Raw genomic sequence first — 17,832 nt, 5'->3', positions numbered from 1 at the left:
TAGGCGCGCGACGTGTACGTCATGTGCGGCGTGTCGCCATATCCCGCCGCCCGACGCTTTCCCGCCACCACGCTTCCAACCACACCAGCTGTCCGCATGGCCTCCGCTCAGATACAAACTTTGCTCGCACCCCCGAGGTCGACAGACGCGCATCAGCGGACAAGGGATTACCTCAATACACGCTTTACGACATTCCAGGACGTGCAGGACTCGCACGAATTTGATGAGCTCGTCTCTGGTGCGGTTGCGCGAAACAATGAGCTGAAAAGCAAGGTTCGTCCAAGAGAAGTTACTCGGAGGTCATTAGCTGACACAACTGTCGTAGCTCAGCTCGCGCAGTCACAAGCAGAAGTCGATCTGCTCACAACGAACACACGATCGGCCGCGCAGGAGCACCTGCACACCGCACAAGAGCTGTCATTGCTGCGGCATTCGCTAGTGGACGAGCTGTCGTTTCTATCCCAGGAGCTTGTATCCTCGCTAAGCGGTCCAGAGGGAGAACCGACGCTACTGGAAGATATCGAGACGCTACACCGGAATCTGAAGGAGTTGCAGAGTGTTAAGAGCTACATTCAAGTGGTGGAGCATGCCCTAAAGATCAGGTACGTGCCTGAACCATGTATTGCAACTCTGCCACTCTAACTCTGACTAGTGAGACTGCTGTCTCGAAGGCACAATCGACCTCGTCGTTCGACTGCATATCCCAATATGAGCAGCTGCAGGCCTTCGTCGTAAAGGTATCAGAAGCTGTAAAGCAAGTTGAAGACGCGGCTGGACAGCAGAAGCTTCATCTCATTACCTTCTTGGAGGGCATACAAGACCGTACATGGAACGACATCAAGAGCAGATTTGCTTCGTGAGCATATACACAGATATGTGCATCAACACCACTCATTTCTACGGATAGGGCGCTGCAAGCTATTGCGGAGAAGTTACAGTGGCCGCTCCCCGTGAATTATGCCGTCGCAAGCCAAGAAGATAGGAAGACTTTCGAAAGTGCTTTCCACGACCTCCTCAAGTTGCAGAGCATGCAAGTACCTTTGTTCCGAGCCGTGTGTTGTATTGATCGTGTGCGTAGTGGGGACAAGTTACATGCTTCAATATCCCGCGAGCGTACGGATAAGGATGGCCTTTATCCTATACAAGCCCTCGTCCGTCCCGTATCGCTCAGATTCAAGTACCACTTTGAAGGTACGCGTCAAACTAACCGACTGGACAAGGTAAGGACCACATGCCACCCGCTGTTCCTTCTGACCTATGACCTATCCTTACCACCCGCAGCCCGAATGGTACTTCACACACGTTCTCAACGTCTCACACGAACAACGTCCCTTCATGGAGTCTGTTATACAATCTCTGCTCGCCCGCACCGAATACCGCAATATCAATGCCTGGCGTGAATTCACCCTGCTGCTTCTTCCGCTACTCTCTCGCAAGCTGCGTAAGACGGTGCCTGCCCTCATCTCTCACCCGCCAATTTTGGCGCATACGATCTACCAGGCCTTGGCATTTGACAGCAGCTTGAGGGACGAGGGCTTCGAGCTGAGCGGGACGAGCGCTGCGGTGGGCACAGAGAAGGGCGAAACTGCCAAATGGCAGGGTACAAGCGAGGTTATTCTCGGTCGAAAGGAGTGGTTTGAAGCCTGGATGGAGGGCGAGCGTGCATGTGGGTGTTCTTTGGCCACCTTGGATGCTTGTCCACTGAATGCGTTGGTTGACAGTCGCGATGGATCAATATATGGAGATCATCAGCTCTCAGGATGCTTGGCTTATCGCAGACGATTCGATGGAAGCAGAGGAGGAGCCGACAGTTGACCGCGAATTGAAGCCCACTAACTCTGCCCGCAGAGTCAAGGCTTTGGTTGAGCAAGTCACTGGTGGGTTTCATGGCACGTCTCGGTACTTTGATTTGACTGCCGCGCAGACCGCTACTCCCCTCTCCCTCAATTCATCCATCGCACGCGCTTCCTCATCACGGTTCAGCTTCCATTACTTGAGTCGTACCACGCTCGTATATCATCGTCACTTGATGCGTTCGAAACACTATCTTCAACCCTTATTCGCGCTGTCCCGGGCGCACTGGGCAGCGACGCCGGTAGGCTCGGTGACTCGCGGCGACTGACCGGCGGCGTTGAAGGAGTGCAACGCTTATGCAAGGCCTTGGTGAGCTCAAAGTACATTGCGGCGGCTATGGAGGCCTGGGGTGAGGACTTGGTGCGTGGTCAGCTATTTTCATCCTCGCGCGTCCGCTGAGCAAAATACAGTTCTTCCTAGAACTCTGGACAGAGATCAACCACAAAGCTGCACTTCGCGCGCGAGCAGAGGCTACCGCTTCCCTGCCTGACCCGAAGGCCGCTGCTGAGGAGGAAGCACCTGAAGGCACAATATTCGAGGAGCTTGTCACGCAGTACGGCAAGCTAGTTGGCCGTGCGGAGGACATGATCGTTCACACCATCTGCAATGAAGTGGAGGCTGGTTTGAGGCAACACTTCCAGAGCGGAGGATCAACGTTTGTGTCCAGCACCACCCACTACCCTCGTTCGTCGCTGACTCCGTCACAGGCAAAACACACCTGTGTCGTCCACAGAGACTGCAGACGATATCTCTCTCCCCGCGACGCTGCTCGCGCCAATCGCGCTCCTCTCCTCACAGCTCACGTTCCTTCAGGGCGCACTGCCACAGACGACCGTTACCGCGCTGTACCGCCGCATCGCCTCGCACCTCGCGACGCACATCCTCCAACGGGCGATCATGTACCGCGGGCGCGCACGCGTCACGCCCGCCGAGGGTATGATCATCCTCACCGAATGCGAGCTCTGGGTAGAGACGTGCCGGCACGCGCTCGCCCGCGCCCCTGCGCGCACAGAAGCGCCGTGGCGTTCGCTCCTCCAGGCAGCACGCGTCGTCGGTGCGCAGGGCGAGACGTGGTGGAAGATCGTGGATGCAACGTTTGGAACGGCGCCAGACCAGGAATGGGAGGCGGCCATGGCGGAGCTTGTCGGCTTTGCGGAGCTTACGAGGGAAGAGGTCGGACAGGTCGTCAGGACGAGGTCCGACTGTGAGCAGTAGCAGTAGCAGGCGTATTTTTCCCCAATAGCCTACTTGGGTATTGTCATTCTGTTGATCTATGCAAAATACACGGGTGGAGAAAAGAGTACAGTATGGAGCGAGCAGTACACAGCGAGAAGATAACAGCAAGAACCCGACAGCCGAAAGCACGAGAGTAGAAAAAGAAGGAACGCCCAGCCGCGGGGCACTAGATCTTATAGACAACGCCGTCGCTGACCATGATCTCGTTTGCGTCTTCCATGTGGCGGAGAGCAACGCTCGCCTCGGTGGAGCCAAAGAGCGTGTCGTTGGTGAGGCCCTCATTGACGGCTGTAACGAGCTCCGCGAACGCAATGTGCTCGTCGTCCTGTAGCGTGCTTGCGAAGAGCTTCGCGAGGCGGCTTCGGAAAAGCTCGTACCTGCGGGTGGGATCGATGTCAGTATCGGCACTGCCTCATTGGTAATAGGGGGATAGTAAGACGGATGCACAGGGTGCACCAGGCCCGATAACCGCGATTGTAATCGAGGCAGCGGAAACGGGGGGAACAACGCACGGATGATCGAGACGAGAACGCACCTTTCGGGGCGGATGTCGGTAGGCCCTGCAGGCACCGTAACCTCCGGTTCCTGTACCTGAGTTGCTCCGTCCATATCGACGTCCCGACCGTCGCCCCAGCCAGCGGCCTTGGCAGGCTGAGGAGTCGCCGCCTTTGCCTTTGCCTGCTGTTCTACGCGCAGAGGTACATCCTCATCCTCATCCTCGTCGGACGTCTCCTCGCCCGAGTCGTCACTGCCCCGCCGGTGCGCACCGCCGTCATTGAGGCGTCGCTTCTTCTTCGTGGTGCGGTCGCGCTTCAGCACCTCCTTGTACAACGCGAAGCGGAGGATGTCCTCGGCAACCATGGCGTCGCGCTCGGAAACATTGGGAGACAAGCGCGCCTTGGCGTGGGCAGTGGCAAGACGAATGAGGGTCTCGAGCGTACGTGCTGTGAGCGGCGATGTCTGGCAAATGGATTTAGTCAGGAACAGCCGATCAGTCCGCTTTGAGGAAACCTACCCGCTTCTGGTTGCCCTCGGCTTGCTCATTGCGCAATGTCGCATATACATTGACGATATGGTCGGCCGCACCCTTCGTCAGGACCGGAGCAGGCTTGCTCTTCGCGTACTGCAAATACTTCTTAACGAATGAAATGCTGAGGATCTCCACCTTGTCGCTCTTCTTCTTCCGCCTCGTGCGTCCCGCGATAGCATCCTGCTGAACCCGCTGTGCCTCCGCTGTGAAGCCAAAATGGAGAAGGGGATCGTATTTTTCAAACGGCGATGCGTCCGTCTCTTCAGTCTGACCTTGAGTCTGCGCCGCACTATTTTCGACAGAGAGTTGTTGAGTGAGACTGTCTGCGATAGGGGTGCCTTCCTCGACACCAGGGGGGAGGTACCGGTGCATGCGAAGGACATGGTCGGCGATTTGACGGTCGCGCGTCTCATCAACGTCGTCTGTAACCACAAACAGCAGATCGAAACGAGATAAGAGGGAGTCCGGCAAAGCGATGTTCTTGTGCGGGTCCTTGTGCACGTCATACTATTCATGAAGCTGTGAGTAACGGCGCCGGAGATTTTAAAGTTTCCTGCGCACCTGGCCGTAAATTGGGTTCGCCGCCGCCACAACACTGCAGCGCGCATTCAACGTGGTGTGGATACCGGCTTTGGCAATGGTCACCGTCTGTTGCTCCATGACTTCGTGTATGGCTACTCGGTCGATGTCCGACATTTTGTCAAACTCGTCGATGCAAACGATGCCGCGATCGGCAAGGACCATGGCACCTGCCTCGAGCCTTCGTTCACCAGTCTCCTTGTCAGTCGTGACAGCGGCTGTAAGACCGACACCCGAGCTGCCCCGACCGGTCGTGGCAATTGCGAGGGGAGCCGTGTTGAGCACGAAGCGGAGGATCTGAGATTTGGCTGTTGACGGGTCCCCGACCATGAGCATGTTGATGTCCCCTCGGATGTGAGTGCCGTTAGGTAGGTTCTTCTCCGCTCCACCAAGCAGCAGAAGCACAACTGCCTCCTTGATTTGTTTGTGTCCATAGACAGAAGGTGCGAGGGACTGGGATAGCAAGTGGAATATGTCTGAACGTTTCGCCAGCTGATTGATGGTGCGGATTTCTGAGTCCGTGAGGGGCGTCTGCGCAATACCGCCGCCACTCTTTGAGGATAGGAGGTTGATGTTATTGGCAAGGATGAGAGATCTAGGTGCGCGGACGTAAACGATCGGCGGCCAAACATGTGGAATTTTTCACTCACTTGAATGCGCCGCCCGAACCACCGCCGACGCTGCGGTACACGCCAACCAGTTGGATGCGGTCACCCGGCTTGCACTTGTCGACGAGGTCATCGTCCATAATCACGTCTGTGCTACGCGGGAGCTGGCCGGCGGGGGCACGTTCAGGCATCTCCTGGATGCTGATGCGCTGGTGGTCGCGGAAAACGCAGAAACCGAACTCTGTCACGAGAGGATGTCCCTCGTCGTCCGTTTGGGGAGTGACAGAGGATGTAGGTGGTTGATTTGAGGTAGAGGTTGTCGCGTCACGATATTCGCGCGCGTGAAAGAGGTGGGTTTCTGGACAGTAGTGCACCGACTTGAGCATCTTGGGTCGCACAAGCGAACATCGAGTGACGATGCCCTCTAGCGAGATCATCTTGCCCAGCTGCGAGGCCCGAAGCGTTCTGGGGCTGACATGGTGGTCGCCGAATGAACCACTGAAGCCGACGCGATAGCTCTTGTTTTCAATATCGTGTTTTTCACGGTCATGCACGCGCTGGACGACGTTTAGCAGGGCCTCATCGAAAGCGGGCAGGTAGTCGACGGGCTGCTTGAGTAGTCCATCAGCGAAATCGCGTCTGTAGTCGCGCAGATCATCAATATTGACGACGAGTCGGTGTTGGTCGAGACGGAGCATGTTGCCAATATCAGTCTTGTAGTTGTAAAAATCGGTCTCGGAGTCGAGAAACTCCTCAAATACACGGGATCTATCGCGCATAAGGTCATCCTGTGCAACAGGCTCATCGAGCAGAGACATGTCGGCGACGAGGAAGGGGGTACGGGGGAAGAGGTGGATGGTGTCGAGACGTCCACGCGACCGTCTTTCCCGCGAAAGAGCCTGCCCTAAACACAATAAATTCAACGCCCGAAAACGCACGTGTGCCTTGCACCCTCGTCGGCGCAAGATCTGAAACCGTTAAGATTTACACGCCTCAGGGCCGTCTCTGCTCGCCGACCTTGATCGCACCCGAGGGCCAAGACTCGAAGCTCAAACTGGGAGCCTAACGAGACGCTTTGAAGCTTGAAGCTCAACGAACGGGAAGGCAAGATGACGAAATCTCGCCCGCGACATGGTCTCAGACCAACAAGCAGGCCTCACGTTACCAACTCGTCATACCCGTGTAAGGACTGGCTCAGTGCACAAACATTTTTATGGTAGAATACAGTGCGAACAAATGAAGAGACCTAAAGACAGCGAACAAAGAGCGTGGGCATAACAGGGACTGACTACCGTCGTATTTTACTCGATAACCTTCACGGTTAAAGACTACCACACTACGACGACCAGAAGGTAGCTCTGAGTACGAAGTCTTTGTCAGTACCGAGATATTTGCGCATGAGAACGAAGGACTGACTTACGATCTCACACCAAGTACCAGACTAAAGAACAGGATACGAATAATGGATTACGATAACGGGAGAGGTCTGGGGTTGAATCAATCAGCCTTGGGAGTAGGCAACACGATGGACACAAGCATACAGAGATTCTTGATCAACGCCTTTGGAAGAGCCGCTTCCAGAGGCCACTGGAGATCTGATGCCCAAGTTAGTCTCACGAGCGTCGCCGAAAAGTAAACACAGACGCACTTCCTCATCTTCCCTCCGCCACGGTGCGCTGTTGTATCCTGAGCTGTCACCACGCTTGAAGTCTGAAGTAGCGAAATCCGGGAGCTATGGTCACCCAGATATAAGCACTCGGCCTCAGGAAAGAAGGGATCAACGGGGACTCACGGGGTCCGCAGCGGGGACGGGGCTGGCGGCCGCAAAGGACGCGAGAGCAACAGCAGTGAGGGCAATCGCTGAAAGCTTCATGATGATGGTGGGAGCGTGTGGAGCGAGACGGGGAGGGAGAGTTAACCAGGTACGAGGAGGGAGAGAAGGGCGGGAACGAAGGCAACTGGCGTGTAGGCTTAAGTATGCCGCCGCGTGACAATGCCAAAGCCGAGATCGAAAATCAGAGACAGGCGTTCTTCGATCTGTCCTGATTGCTCCACCGTCCTGCGTGGGTGCACACGTCGGAGTTCGACCATCTGAGCTCGGCAGCACTGCGGCATGACGGAAATGTGCCCCATTAGGTAGGGCTGAGATTAGCACCGTCCGAGGCACGGCGCTGCGCAATCTTGTTCCTGGTTGTCATCCGCTGTTCCTGGAAGATTGGTTGGTCTGGGAGCAGGAAGAAGGATCGAGCGTGACAGGGCCAAGGAGCGGAACTGAGGCAGCAATGAGTGCGACAATGGACACAGGCACAGAGGCGTCGAGACAAGCACATATACACAGTTGGATTCTATCTAGCGACTAGGGTTAACGCGGTCCGATAAGCGTGCAGCTGACTGCTCATTTTCGCAATCGGCATAACACTGCATCGTCGACCAGCATTGGCCAGGTGGGGCCTCCTATCGCAGACCGGCACCACAACGCACTCACAACGCTTTTTCATTCTGCACGTCATTTTGCACGTTACTGTAAGGGAGCGGCCCTTTGCACCGGGCAACACGTTCCATGTTCGCCAGGACAACCGCCCCGCGGACGACGCCTACTGAAACCGGGCATGTCCTATAAGTATTATGAGTAATCGGCCACGGCTCATCCAACTAACCCTACCAATCAGAAGCAGACGGACACGAGAGAAAATTCAAATACGAGTCGGACGATCCATGCGGGCACTGTACCATAAGGCCACTTACGCCCAGGGCACAGCGCACAGCGCTCATCGGCAGCATCATGGACCGCGGCCACTTCATCAGAGAAGATTTTCTAGACGCTGGTTCTTACAATATCCGTCAGCAACACGGCTCAGAAGGGTCAATAGCAAAGCCAGCTTTACTGTGCCGTGCTTTGAGGCAATGCGGTATATCCCCATGCCACAATACTGGATATCACCATGGGCCCCAGTCGGCGGGGGGGGGGGGGCCATTCCTTCCTCGCCGCCTGGCGCCGAACACGATCCGCGCTTCCCGACGGTCGACACTGCTTGCTGACAGCGGCGGGCATCTTGCCCGATGGGACAAAAGATGTCTGCAAGGTCCGGCATGTGTTGGGCATGCATAGGGCTGCGGGTTGCCCAGCGATCACGATGCAGCGCTTGGGTGCCGAACTGGGCAGCGTCTTTGTCTTTCTTCCGACTCGCGCAGTATAAGGTTGAGGGTGTGCTCCGAAAACACAGAGAGTTTCGGACCTTCAAAGCTTCAAGCTTCGAGAGTAACCGGAGACTCGCACGACAAAATTAGAGCAAGTGCACGGCCGATAATCGGAGAGTGCAACATGCTCTCTTTCCAAAGACGGACAAAAATCGGGAAGAGTGTCTCTAATTCCCGATTTACGACTGCCTCACGCCGATGAGGGGATCAGGTCAAACACTTCGATGATGTCATGACCGGTGTCAGTCCAAGCATACAGCAGGGTCAGTCCTGCGTCGAATTTCAGCAACGTCTATAAGGGTCGCACCACACTGCGCACTCACCCATAACTTAATTAAACCGTCCCAGGAGCCCATCACTACTTTTGACTGCGGAAAAGGAAATCAAGTCAGCGCCGCTCGACACGTGAGCACGATACGGACGTACCGTTTCATGCGGCAACCATTCGTGCGCGATGACTACCTTAGAGTGTGCACGCAGACGGCTCTTGATACGGCCCGTCTTCCACTCCCAGAACACGATGTTCCCCTCGCCATCGCCGCTGCTTATCCACTTACCATCAGGTGAGAAGCCCACCTGACAGGCGTAGCCTGCGACCGAGTGTCCTGCAAATCGCTTGTTACGCGCTTGCCGGAAATTATCCGTGCTGTACACGAGAATCTGGTTGTCGAGAGACTGTGCGGCGAAGTATTTCTCTGCAAACGAAACTGTCAGCCGCGGAAATGGCGGAAAGAGGAAATAATTGAATTACGCACTGCTTGGATGCAGGGTGACGGCCGGCATTGAATGCATGTATGGTTCTGCAATGTACTTTATCACGACTGGGATGTCAAAGTCCCATGCACGTATGGTCTTGTCATCCGAAGTCGTAACGAATCGACGGTTCTCATCAACGAAGGTGATTGTGTTCACAGGTCCCAGATGTTGGTCGTATTCTTGAGTAATCTCGCCCGAGTTCATGTCGTACTATGCGCGCACAATCAGTAACGAACTCGCCTGCAGGAGTCTTAGCTTTGGCGGCGTACCTGGATGATCTTCTTGTCCGACATTCCAGCAAGGAAAATGTGCTGCTTGTCCTCATCCGGATGGAAGCGGACGACGTAGGGGATCTTGCCGTTACTAAATCTTTTCAAACACTGTCCAGTTTCCGTGTCCCACAGCTTGATCTGCCGGTCATACCCACATGACAGGAATCTTCGACCATCATTGGAGAAGGTCACATCCTTGACGGCCTTCATATGACCGTGGAATGTCCGGAGACAATTCCCGTGCGTGTAGACATCCCACAACTGTTGAAGCACCGAGCACGTCAAAGATAAGCAGATGGAAGAAATGAAATGCTAAATACCTTGATCTTAGTATCCATCGACCCACTGAGCAGCAAATGGCCGGTGTTGGGGAACAGACGGAGCACAGACACGCCCTGCGTGTGTCCAGTCCAGGTGTGGATGCATGTTTTCGGGATGAAACATTCTTGCGAGCCGGGCTCGTGTTGAAGTTGGGGTGCCTCCGACACCGGTGGCGACATGTACGTCCTGCCCTGGTAGTCGACCAACGACTTCCCGTGGAACACAGACGACTCGAGGCCTGGCGCACCGCGCTTTGGCTTCGCCTTTTTGATCTGAACCTCCTCCTCGGGCTCTGACTCTTCCTCCTCCTCGGCGTTCTCGACTCCCTCCGGCATAGCCGTGTCCTGCTCCTCGCCGCCCCAGCGCGCCCAGGGACCCTCGTATGCGCCGTTCCCATCAACTACCTCCAAGTCGCCCTGAGGCATGCGCTTGCGCTTGAGCTCCTTCTTCGCGGCCATCGGTGCCTTGATGGATCCAATTGTCTGGAAGCCATTCGCCATGGCCTTTTCCACTGAACCAAGGACGGCCGGCGCGTTAGGGTCGACGGAAGGATTAGCGGAATAGCCAAGGATGGTGTGTGTTAGGTGTTGCTGGCGGAAGGCATGATCAGTCATGGACTGCTCTTCTACATGCCCAGCGAGGGCATTTTGGTTGAGGAAGCGTCCGCGGTCGCCGAAGGGGTTCTCAGGCCCTTGCAGAGGCAATATCATGTCCGCATAGTTGATGTTCACATTCATTTGTGTATCCGTTGGTCGTAGCACCAAAGACGTTTGGTGCAAAGGATCCTAGAGCATTATAACTAAGTATATGTGCGTTACGTTTGGGACACTGAGTACGCACCTCCGCCAGGACATGAGGGGCAGCGTCTACGATTGGTTTGCTGGACAAAGGCTCCTCGATGCGAGGCTTCTTCGTCGCGGGCAGACTAGAGAGGCCGAAAGCATCTGCTGTGGGAGAAGCTGGGCCATTATCCTCATCAGACGAATATCCAGCAACGAGAGACATGGTGGCAAGAGCGAGACGAAGGTCCAAATGAGGAGCTTACATAAGCAACCGCCGCCTCCCCTTTCAGCTGCCAGTGCGGGACTATGAACGAGTGACTCTGACCAAACTGTCTGAACTCGATTCGCCTCTCGGGCACGGCAGACGACTCTTTACGACCGGTGACGTGGGTGGGTGACCACTGCTCATGACAGAGAGAGGTGTCGGAAAACCATGGACACCCGAGGAAGATAGTCTCCTCAAGGCTGCTGTCAGCCGGTACGGCGACCGCGACAATTGGAAGAATGTTGCCACTCTTGTCCCGGGCAGGACGAACAAGGCCTGCAGAAAGGTGCGATGCGTTGCCCCCCCTCCTCGATGGCCATTCAGACCTACAGCATGTTGGACCTAGCGGTGGCTCCATTCATTGAGCCCGAATGTCAAGAAAACACCGTGGACCCCGGAGGAGGATGAGCTCCTGCTGAAACTTTACGCCCAATACCCTGAAAAATGGTCAATTATAGCAAGGCAGATTACCGGCAGGACAGACGATGCTTGCTCCAAGAGATACCGCGAGGCGCTGGATCCCTCACTCAACAAGGGCGATTGGACCGCAGAAGAAGACGAAAGACTCTATGCTGCATACTTGAGCACCGGGGGGAAATGGCGGGAGATAGGCAAGTTGCTCAACCGATCGGGCCTGGCAAGTCGCAATAGGTTCGTTCAGTCCTAGCTAGCCACGTCTTGCACTCATGACGATCGATTACACAGATGGAGGATGCTCGAGAGGAAAAAAGCATCCACCGCACAGCGGCGTGGACAGTCGAGCACTGTGGCGTTACCATCGGTGCCATCCATGTCGTCTATCCCCCAGCCGATTGACCAGGCTTTGGCCGATCCGTCGACCTGGGAGCATATAGCTTACATGAACTCCGAAGCCTATTGGGAGCCCGAGACGGCATATCCTTCCCCCTATCATATGCAAGAAAGCCTTCCCGACAGCTTCGTTCACCAAGAAGCTGTTTACCCGGAATATTCGCCTGCCCAGACTCAAGTTGTTCCCGAAACGTTCTGCAGTCCCAACCAACGATCGCCACAGCCGTTGCCTCCGTTTAACTATGCATCATCGTCTCTCAGTTCAGCTCTATCACTTCCCAATGCATCTCCTTCCACATCTTATCTACCCACGCCTGAATCTACTCGATCTGTGGAGCTGCGCAAGCTCATACTAGACTCTAGTTTCGAAACACCTCCCTCCGTAACTCAGCCCACCGATTCAGGATCAACAGCTATCGTGGACCTTCCTCTTACAACGCATCATAGCCCCGATCTATCTTCCTTAGGTTCGACCGAAATCTCAGTCCCGGTCCCGTTTCCAGACTCGCCACAGCTCTCCTCGCATGGAGAAGCAGATACCATTGTTTCACCACACCCTAGTATCGATACGGACACGGATGCTTATCCTACCCCCTTATCCTCTCCGGTGGGAGAATACCCCGCCGAAGTCTCTGACACCGCCTCTCCTTCTCCGTCTACCACCGATCAGCGTCCTGAAGGCTACTACCGCACACCTCAGCAGAAGAGAAAGATGCTCGTTGAAGCAAAGCCTGCTACGGCTCGCAAGAAGACGAGGGTGGAGGGTCCTCCTCCGCGACTATCAGCTAATCTTCCCGTAATGGCAGAGTAAGTGTACGCTGCCGCTGCGTCTTATGTCTACGCTAAAACCATGGTAGCCATAGCATCAAAGCCTATGTCTGTGGTTTCGAGAGATGCTGGCCGAGGACCGCGGAAATGAGCAACGTGTGCTACGCGACCTCCCAAGAGTTACTGGACCACTGGAAAGTGGAACACATTGACGATGCGACTTGCGAAAGGCCCTTCAAATGCGGCATTGCCGATTGTGGGAAAGGATGGAAGGTGTGTACAGGTCGCAATCTGCTTGAAGTACTTGCTTATATACACCGTTGCAGAGCATCAATGGTCTCCAGTATCACTTGCAAATGTAAGTCCCGGCTACTTTGTACCAAACATCGTCTGATGATTCTGCATAGATCGCGAGTACACTTTCAGCAGGCTGTGACTGCCAAGTTGCTCAGTGAACGGCAATCTACCGATTCGCCTGCGGACGATGTTTCATCGGAAGCACCGAAGAAAAGAGTTTATCGCTGTACACAGCCTAGTTGCCCCAATCAGTACAAGCAACTCAGTGGTCTCAAGTACCACCTTGCTCATGTAAGCCTTCGATGCCTGCACTGTGAACTTCTATTTATGCGCAAACTGCAGGGTCATAGCCAGGCGCAGCAGTTACCCACTCAGCTGGATATGCTCCCGCCTGCGTTAGCCAAGAAGGTGGAACAGCAGATACAGAACGACATTGTTTCGACCGCATGATGGCACTGTAACGTTCGCTGTAAGCTGGGACATTTGACGGACTGGAGGTTTGTTATGTTGTAGCATTTAGATTCTGGAGTCTACGCCTTCAAGCGGTGTTTGCAAGCTACACTATGTATTCTGGACATCCTGGTGGTGTCGTATTAGTTATACTACGCCTTCAACGGCGAGAAGGGCTGTGTAGATGTTTTATACCACTGAATAATATGTACAACACGGCCCGTTGACTCTAAAGTATGTGTGCGTGGCTGGCTCAGGCCTGATCCCCATCGCTTTCGGCAGGCGCGCGTCGTGGCGTCACGCTTCCGCAGAACGGCCAACAAGTACTCGTCCCTGCTTTCATCCTGTGTATGCGCGCGCTCTCTCTCGAACGACCTTTGACGTTCTGCGACTTCATTTTCGTAATCACCGTGATTCAAATCTTCAAGCTACGTCTGGCAAGACCACGAACGCGGGCTCTTTTCTGACCCCATGAGCTCACCTGCTTCGCTGCGCGATTTGTATGCCACTCCACCAAACCCTTGGTCGTTCAACGATGCGCCCGCAAACGGCACTGACGCGACGGTTTCCGCGCCGTCCACCTCGTACCAGTGGACGGCACCTCCAAGCTCAAATTCGCAAGCGCTACTTGGCCTGACGGCGCCGGATGACGAGGGCATGGATGCGAAGGCCGTGGCGGTCGGCTTGGTCACCTCGGCATTGCTGCAGTATGCGACGACCGCTGTGGCGATCCCGTGGGAAGTCGGAAAGACGTTGCTGCAAGTACAATGGATTCCGAGAGACCTCGAGGCTCTGCCTTCGAGAGACTTGCCGAGGGAGACAGACGAGGAGGAAGAGGTATATGAACCCAATTCGTTGCTCTATATATTGAAGTACTAAGTATACTTAAAATGCTACCAGATGAGCGATGACTCCCCGGAAGAAGAGTCGTATTTTGCAGATCCTCAAGCTCTGGAACGTAACCCACCTTTGCCTCGAATGACAGATGAGAGGGGTTATGTCATTCGCCAATCCATTGCCGACGAAGATGTTGTCCCAGAATACATCCTTCCAGTGGGGAGCGCGTCCGGCACTTGGGACATGATGGTTCGCCTCAAATCGTTCAAGCCAGAGGGATGGCTCTCTCTATGGAAGGGTATGTGCATATACATGACTCTCCGGCTCACATGCTCATCGGTGTCCAGGTCTCCTCACATCTGCCGTGACTGAGATCCTTTCCACCGCTCTACAGCCAATAGTTCGTACACTATTGGAGTCGCTGCTTTCACCTCTTCTGCCATCACTTGACTCGCCATCCGGCTTGTTCTCGCCTCCACCATTGCTGATCCCCGTAGCATCCCAAGTAATCACGGGATTTATCCTCTCCCCTCTGGATTTGGTCCGTACGCGACTCATCGTCCAGTCTTCCCGGTTCCCTACCTACAGCGGACCCATCGACACCCTCAGGAAGATTCTGAAACATGAAGGCGGCCTACAGGGAGTGTATTTCCACCCGCACCTCTTTGTGCCAACCATCATTGACTGCACACTGCGGTCTGTCGCACCGTTCGTTATGCCAGGCATGGTCGCCTCCCACCTAGGCATCTCGTCCGAAGCCCACCCTATACTTGTGGGCTGTGCCGAGTGCATTGGGACCATAAGCTCTCTTTTGGTCACTATCCCCTTCGAGACTGTGCGGCGAAGGCTTCAGGTCCAGGTCCGGGGTACCGCAAAACCGCTCAGGCCCTGCGTCGAGCTGCGCCCTGTGCCCTATAATGGCATGGTCGATGCCTTCTGGCACATTATCACCGAAGAACGTTCCGATATTCCCTTGAAACCCAAGCGGCACCGCCGCAAGAGCGTCACGGCGAAAGGCAAGGCAGCTGAAGAGGGGACTGAGAAGGAGAGCTGGTTGAGGAATACCGGCATAGGACAGCTGTATAGAGGTCTTGGACTTCGTCTCGGCGCTAACGTGTTGGTCTTCGTCCTGGCGATGACAACAGGTAGGGACGAACCAGACGCAGGATGGGCAGAGCTGTAATATCTTTTTCTAATCTCAGTTGCGAAAACAGAGTCCTCACTCATTCATGCTATCTCCTGAAGTCGGCATCTTTCGGCAAGCCCGATGGTAAATTCTTGTGTGCACCTTTATGCACATTCGTTTTCTTTGTGCTATCTTCCCAACATCCAGCTGCTGCAGGCAGACTGCCGACGTATGACGGCCGTTCGCGAGAACGAAACCTTGAGTCGATTGGTACTCACTCGCGTCGCGTAAGCGCCCAATACTCCGAAAATTCTGCGCATCTGGTATCTTGACTCATCTAATCCAGGTCCAATCCTCCACTTCTCACACCACCTGTTTATACGGCCCAGGCAGCCTCTACAAAATGTCTGCAGCACAGACTGACCTCGCGATCTCACAGAAACACGAATCTGGGATCGACACGCCCCGCCACCGTGCCCTGCCGGGCTCGTCACTCGACGAGATCCTGAAACAGTCTGACAAGCCGCTCATTGCAGTTGACATGGACGATGTATTGAGTGAGACGAACCAAGCTGTCGCTGATTGTGCGTGACCATGAGCACTCGTCCTGAGAGGGAAAGCAGATGGAGCGGTTATGCAGGGCACAACGATGTCTACGACACCAACTTAGATTTGTCGCAGTTTTACTGTGAGTAGCGTGTTTATTATCATTGTTTGAGCACATTGAGATCAGTGATATAGACTACCACTACTGGAAGGTAAGCTTGATGCCACAGTAGTATGTGTGTATTGCCAATCGGTGCACAGAACCCCGGCTGGGGCACACCAGACGAAACGTTCCGCAAGGTCGAAGAGATTTATGCTTCCGATTGCCTTGACAAGGCGAAGGCCACGCCCGGTGCGTTCGAAGCTCTGACGAAGCTCAAAGATTGGGGCTACCGTCTTGTCGTTGTAACCGCCCGACAGCGGCGCGAACTTGAACGCAGCGTGCGATGGCTCGAAAAGCACTTCCCAGGCATTTTCGACGACATGATCTGCACAGGCCAGAGCCAGGAGACCCTCGCCGACGAGCACGAGGCCCTGACAAAACTTTCGAAAGCGGATGTGAGTTGCTCGATGACCTTCGATATTGTCCCCAAAGTGCTGAGTGGATCCTCGACGTGTGAAACTAGGTCTGCAAGAAGCTCAACGCCAAGTTCCTCATCGACGACTCGCTCGAAAACGCGCTCTTGTGTGTCACACACGCGGAGCCGATACCGGTGCTCCTCTTCGGCACGAGCGCGTGGAACGTGCGCGTGTCCAACTACAAGAGCGTCGAGGACGGGCTCAGCTTCGAGCAGCGCCTTGAGAAGGCAGGAGGCAGGGAGTTCTGGAAAGACGATGTCGCGGCGGTTCCTGAAGGCTTGCCGCTGACGAGGGTCGAGGGCTGGGAAGAAGTCATTCTTTGGGTCGAAAAACAAAGGAGGGAGGGCAAACTATAGATTCACTATTCATATTTGTGCAGTAAGTCAAGACAAGTGACTTCAGCATCGTTATCATTATTGAGTACCATAAGGGCAGATCGCCAATGGCGCTATAGTGTAGTGGTTATCACTTGGGATTCTGATAACAAGTTCCCGCGGTCAAGACTCCAAATAATGAAAAGTAAGTACTCTGCCTCAACGTAAGTGAGCACAAAAATCTTTATTCAATGGTACACATGCGGCGGAAATATGAAATTTAAGGCTCCAACCGTTTTGTTTGTTTACTGTGTATAAACGTTTATTAATGTTTACCGTTTCCGTGTGTGTAAATGAAGTCATGTAAACTTGGTGTAAACGTTTATACACAGTAAACATACAGTTTCCTCTTGTTGTTTGTAAAAGGTCTTAGTGTTGTACATTCATAGTCTTGCTAACAGACTTGACCTTTATTGGGCTGAAGAGTGCATCGCACCACCTGTGCATCGTCCTCGGGCAGCCTCTTTGAACCCCCAAGCCCGGCGCACTGTATCAAGCGCCTATGCCCTGAGATTTACTGGGAGTAATGGTAGTCATGATCCTAACTTGTATTGAGCACAGTCTGAAGGCGAGCATTATAAATATAATATAATGTGTATTTATTGACTGCTCCTCTACATATAGTCTACTGTGGGCACTGGCAGCCTGCCTGCGAGAGTGCGGTATGCGAGAATGTTGTGTGCCCATACTTCATTCAAGAGGAACAATATTAATATTAGTTCAACCTCATTGAGTGATGACAGTACCACATGCGATACTAAGGCAGATTGACTCTAAAAAGGGCTATCAGAGGTCCGCACCCATGCGGCAGTCTTCTCTAAGTCAGCTCTCGAAGTCCTAGCGCGAGAGTATGTCGTGTCACCCCCGAAGTGCCAGGCTAACACTCGCATAGGTTATCGGCCCACTTCTCAATGACGAGGTCAATGATAGGACATGCCAACCTTCTAAAGGCGGAACCGCAAGCTTCATACAAGCCCCACGGATACCTTCATAGGTCTTACCCTCGCAGTACAGTGCTGCCTGGCAATACCGCTCCTGCAGCTTGTGATTGCCAGTGTTTGTCCTCCCGCAACCTCCACTGGCCGATCGAGACTATTCGTGTGCCCGCAATCTGCGTACTATGCGTAGGGGACACCAGCGGGCC

At 54.3% G+C, this 17,832-nt stretch overlaps 5 protein-coding genes across 5 annotated transcripts; 3 read left to right on the top strand and 2 right to left on the bottom strand.

Annotated features, from left to right (window-relative positions):
* Nucleotides 1-1,698: 1,698 nt before the first annotated feature.
* PHACADRAFT_133584 (uncharacterized protein) lies at nucleotides 1,699-6,152 on the bottom strand. Its single transcript, XM_007390185.1, has 5 exons — nucleotides 5,350-6,152; nucleotides 4,682-5,294; nucleotides 4,106-4,627; nucleotides 3,626-4,050; nucleotides 1,699-3,467 (listed from the first exon to the last, which is right to left on the bottom strand). Exons 1-5 carry the CDS (start codon nucleotides 6,123-6,125, stop codon nucleotides 3,257-3,259), a joined length of 2,547 nt encoding a protein of 848 aa, XP_007390247.1. The 5' UTR covers nucleotides 6,126-6,152; the 3' UTR covers nucleotides 1,699-3,256.
* A 2,338-nt stretch (nucleotides 6,153-8,490) lies between these two features.
* On the bottom strand, nucleotides 8,491-10,879 carry PHACADRAFT_203950 (uncharacterized protein). Its single transcript, XM_007390184.1, has 7 exons — nucleotides 10,695-10,879; nucleotides 9,854-10,639; nucleotides 9,531-9,794; nucleotides 9,261-9,471; nucleotides 8,932-9,200; nucleotides 8,829-8,873; nucleotides 8,491-8,775 (listed from the first exon to the last, which is right to left on the bottom strand). The coding sequence occupies exons 1-7, from the start codon at nucleotides 10,857-10,859 to the stop codon at nucleotides 8,770-8,772; spliced, it is 1,746 nt and encodes a 581-aa protein (XP_007390246.1). The 5' UTR covers nucleotides 10,860-10,879; the 3' UTR covers nucleotides 8,491-8,769.
* Nucleotides 10,880-10,978: 99 nt separating this feature from the next.
* Nucleotides 10,979-13,417, top strand: PHACADRAFT_246943 (uncharacterized protein). Its single transcript, XM_007390183.1, has 7 exons — nucleotides 10,979-11,187; nucleotides 11,248-11,552; nucleotides 11,607-12,518; nucleotides 12,569-12,752; nucleotides 12,806-12,837; nucleotides 12,887-13,067; nucleotides 13,119-13,417. The coding sequence occupies exons 1-7, from the start codon at nucleotides 11,044-11,046 to the stop codon at nucleotides 13,224-13,226; spliced, it is 1,866 nt and encodes a 621-aa protein (XP_007390245.1). The 5' UTR covers nucleotides 10,979-11,043; the 3' UTR covers nucleotides 13,227-13,417.
* A 114-nt stretch (nucleotides 13,418-13,531) lies between these two features.
* Nucleotides 13,532-15,294, top strand: PHACADRAFT_133578 (uncharacterized protein). Its single transcript, XM_007390182.1, has 3 exons — nucleotides 13,532-14,063; nucleotides 14,127-14,361; nucleotides 14,411-15,294. The coding sequence occupies exons 1-3, from the start codon at nucleotides 13,698-13,700 to the stop codon at nucleotides 15,244-15,246; spliced, it is 1,437 nt and encodes a 478-aa protein (XP_007390244.1). The 5' UTR covers nucleotides 13,532-13,697; the 3' UTR covers nucleotides 15,247-15,294.
* A 259-nt stretch (nucleotides 15,295-15,553) lies between these two features.
* Nucleotides 15,554-16,704, top strand: PHACADRAFT_246940 (uncharacterized protein). Its single transcript, XM_007390181.1, has 5 exons — nucleotides 15,554-15,773; nucleotides 15,830-15,877; nucleotides 15,931-15,947; nucleotides 15,997-16,293; nucleotides 16,362-16,704. The coding sequence occupies exons 1-5, from the start codon at nucleotides 15,593-15,595 to the stop codon at nucleotides 16,668-16,670; spliced, it is 852 nt and encodes a 283-aa protein (XP_007390243.1). The 5' UTR covers nucleotides 15,554-15,592; the 3' UTR covers nucleotides 16,671-16,704.
* The last annotated feature ends 1,128 nt before the right edge of the window (nucleotides 16,705-17,832 follow it).

Source organism: Phanerochaete carnosa, assembly GCF_000300595.1.
Source record: "Phanerochaete carnosa HHB-10118-sp unplaced genomic scaffold PHACAscaffold_1, whole genome shotgun sequence".
Taxonomy (NCBI): Eukaryota; Fungi; Basidiomycota; class Agaricomycetes; order Polyporales; family Phanerochaetaceae; genus Phanerochaete; species Phanerochaete carnosa.
This window is presented reverse-complemented; position numbering and strand designations above follow the sequence as displayed.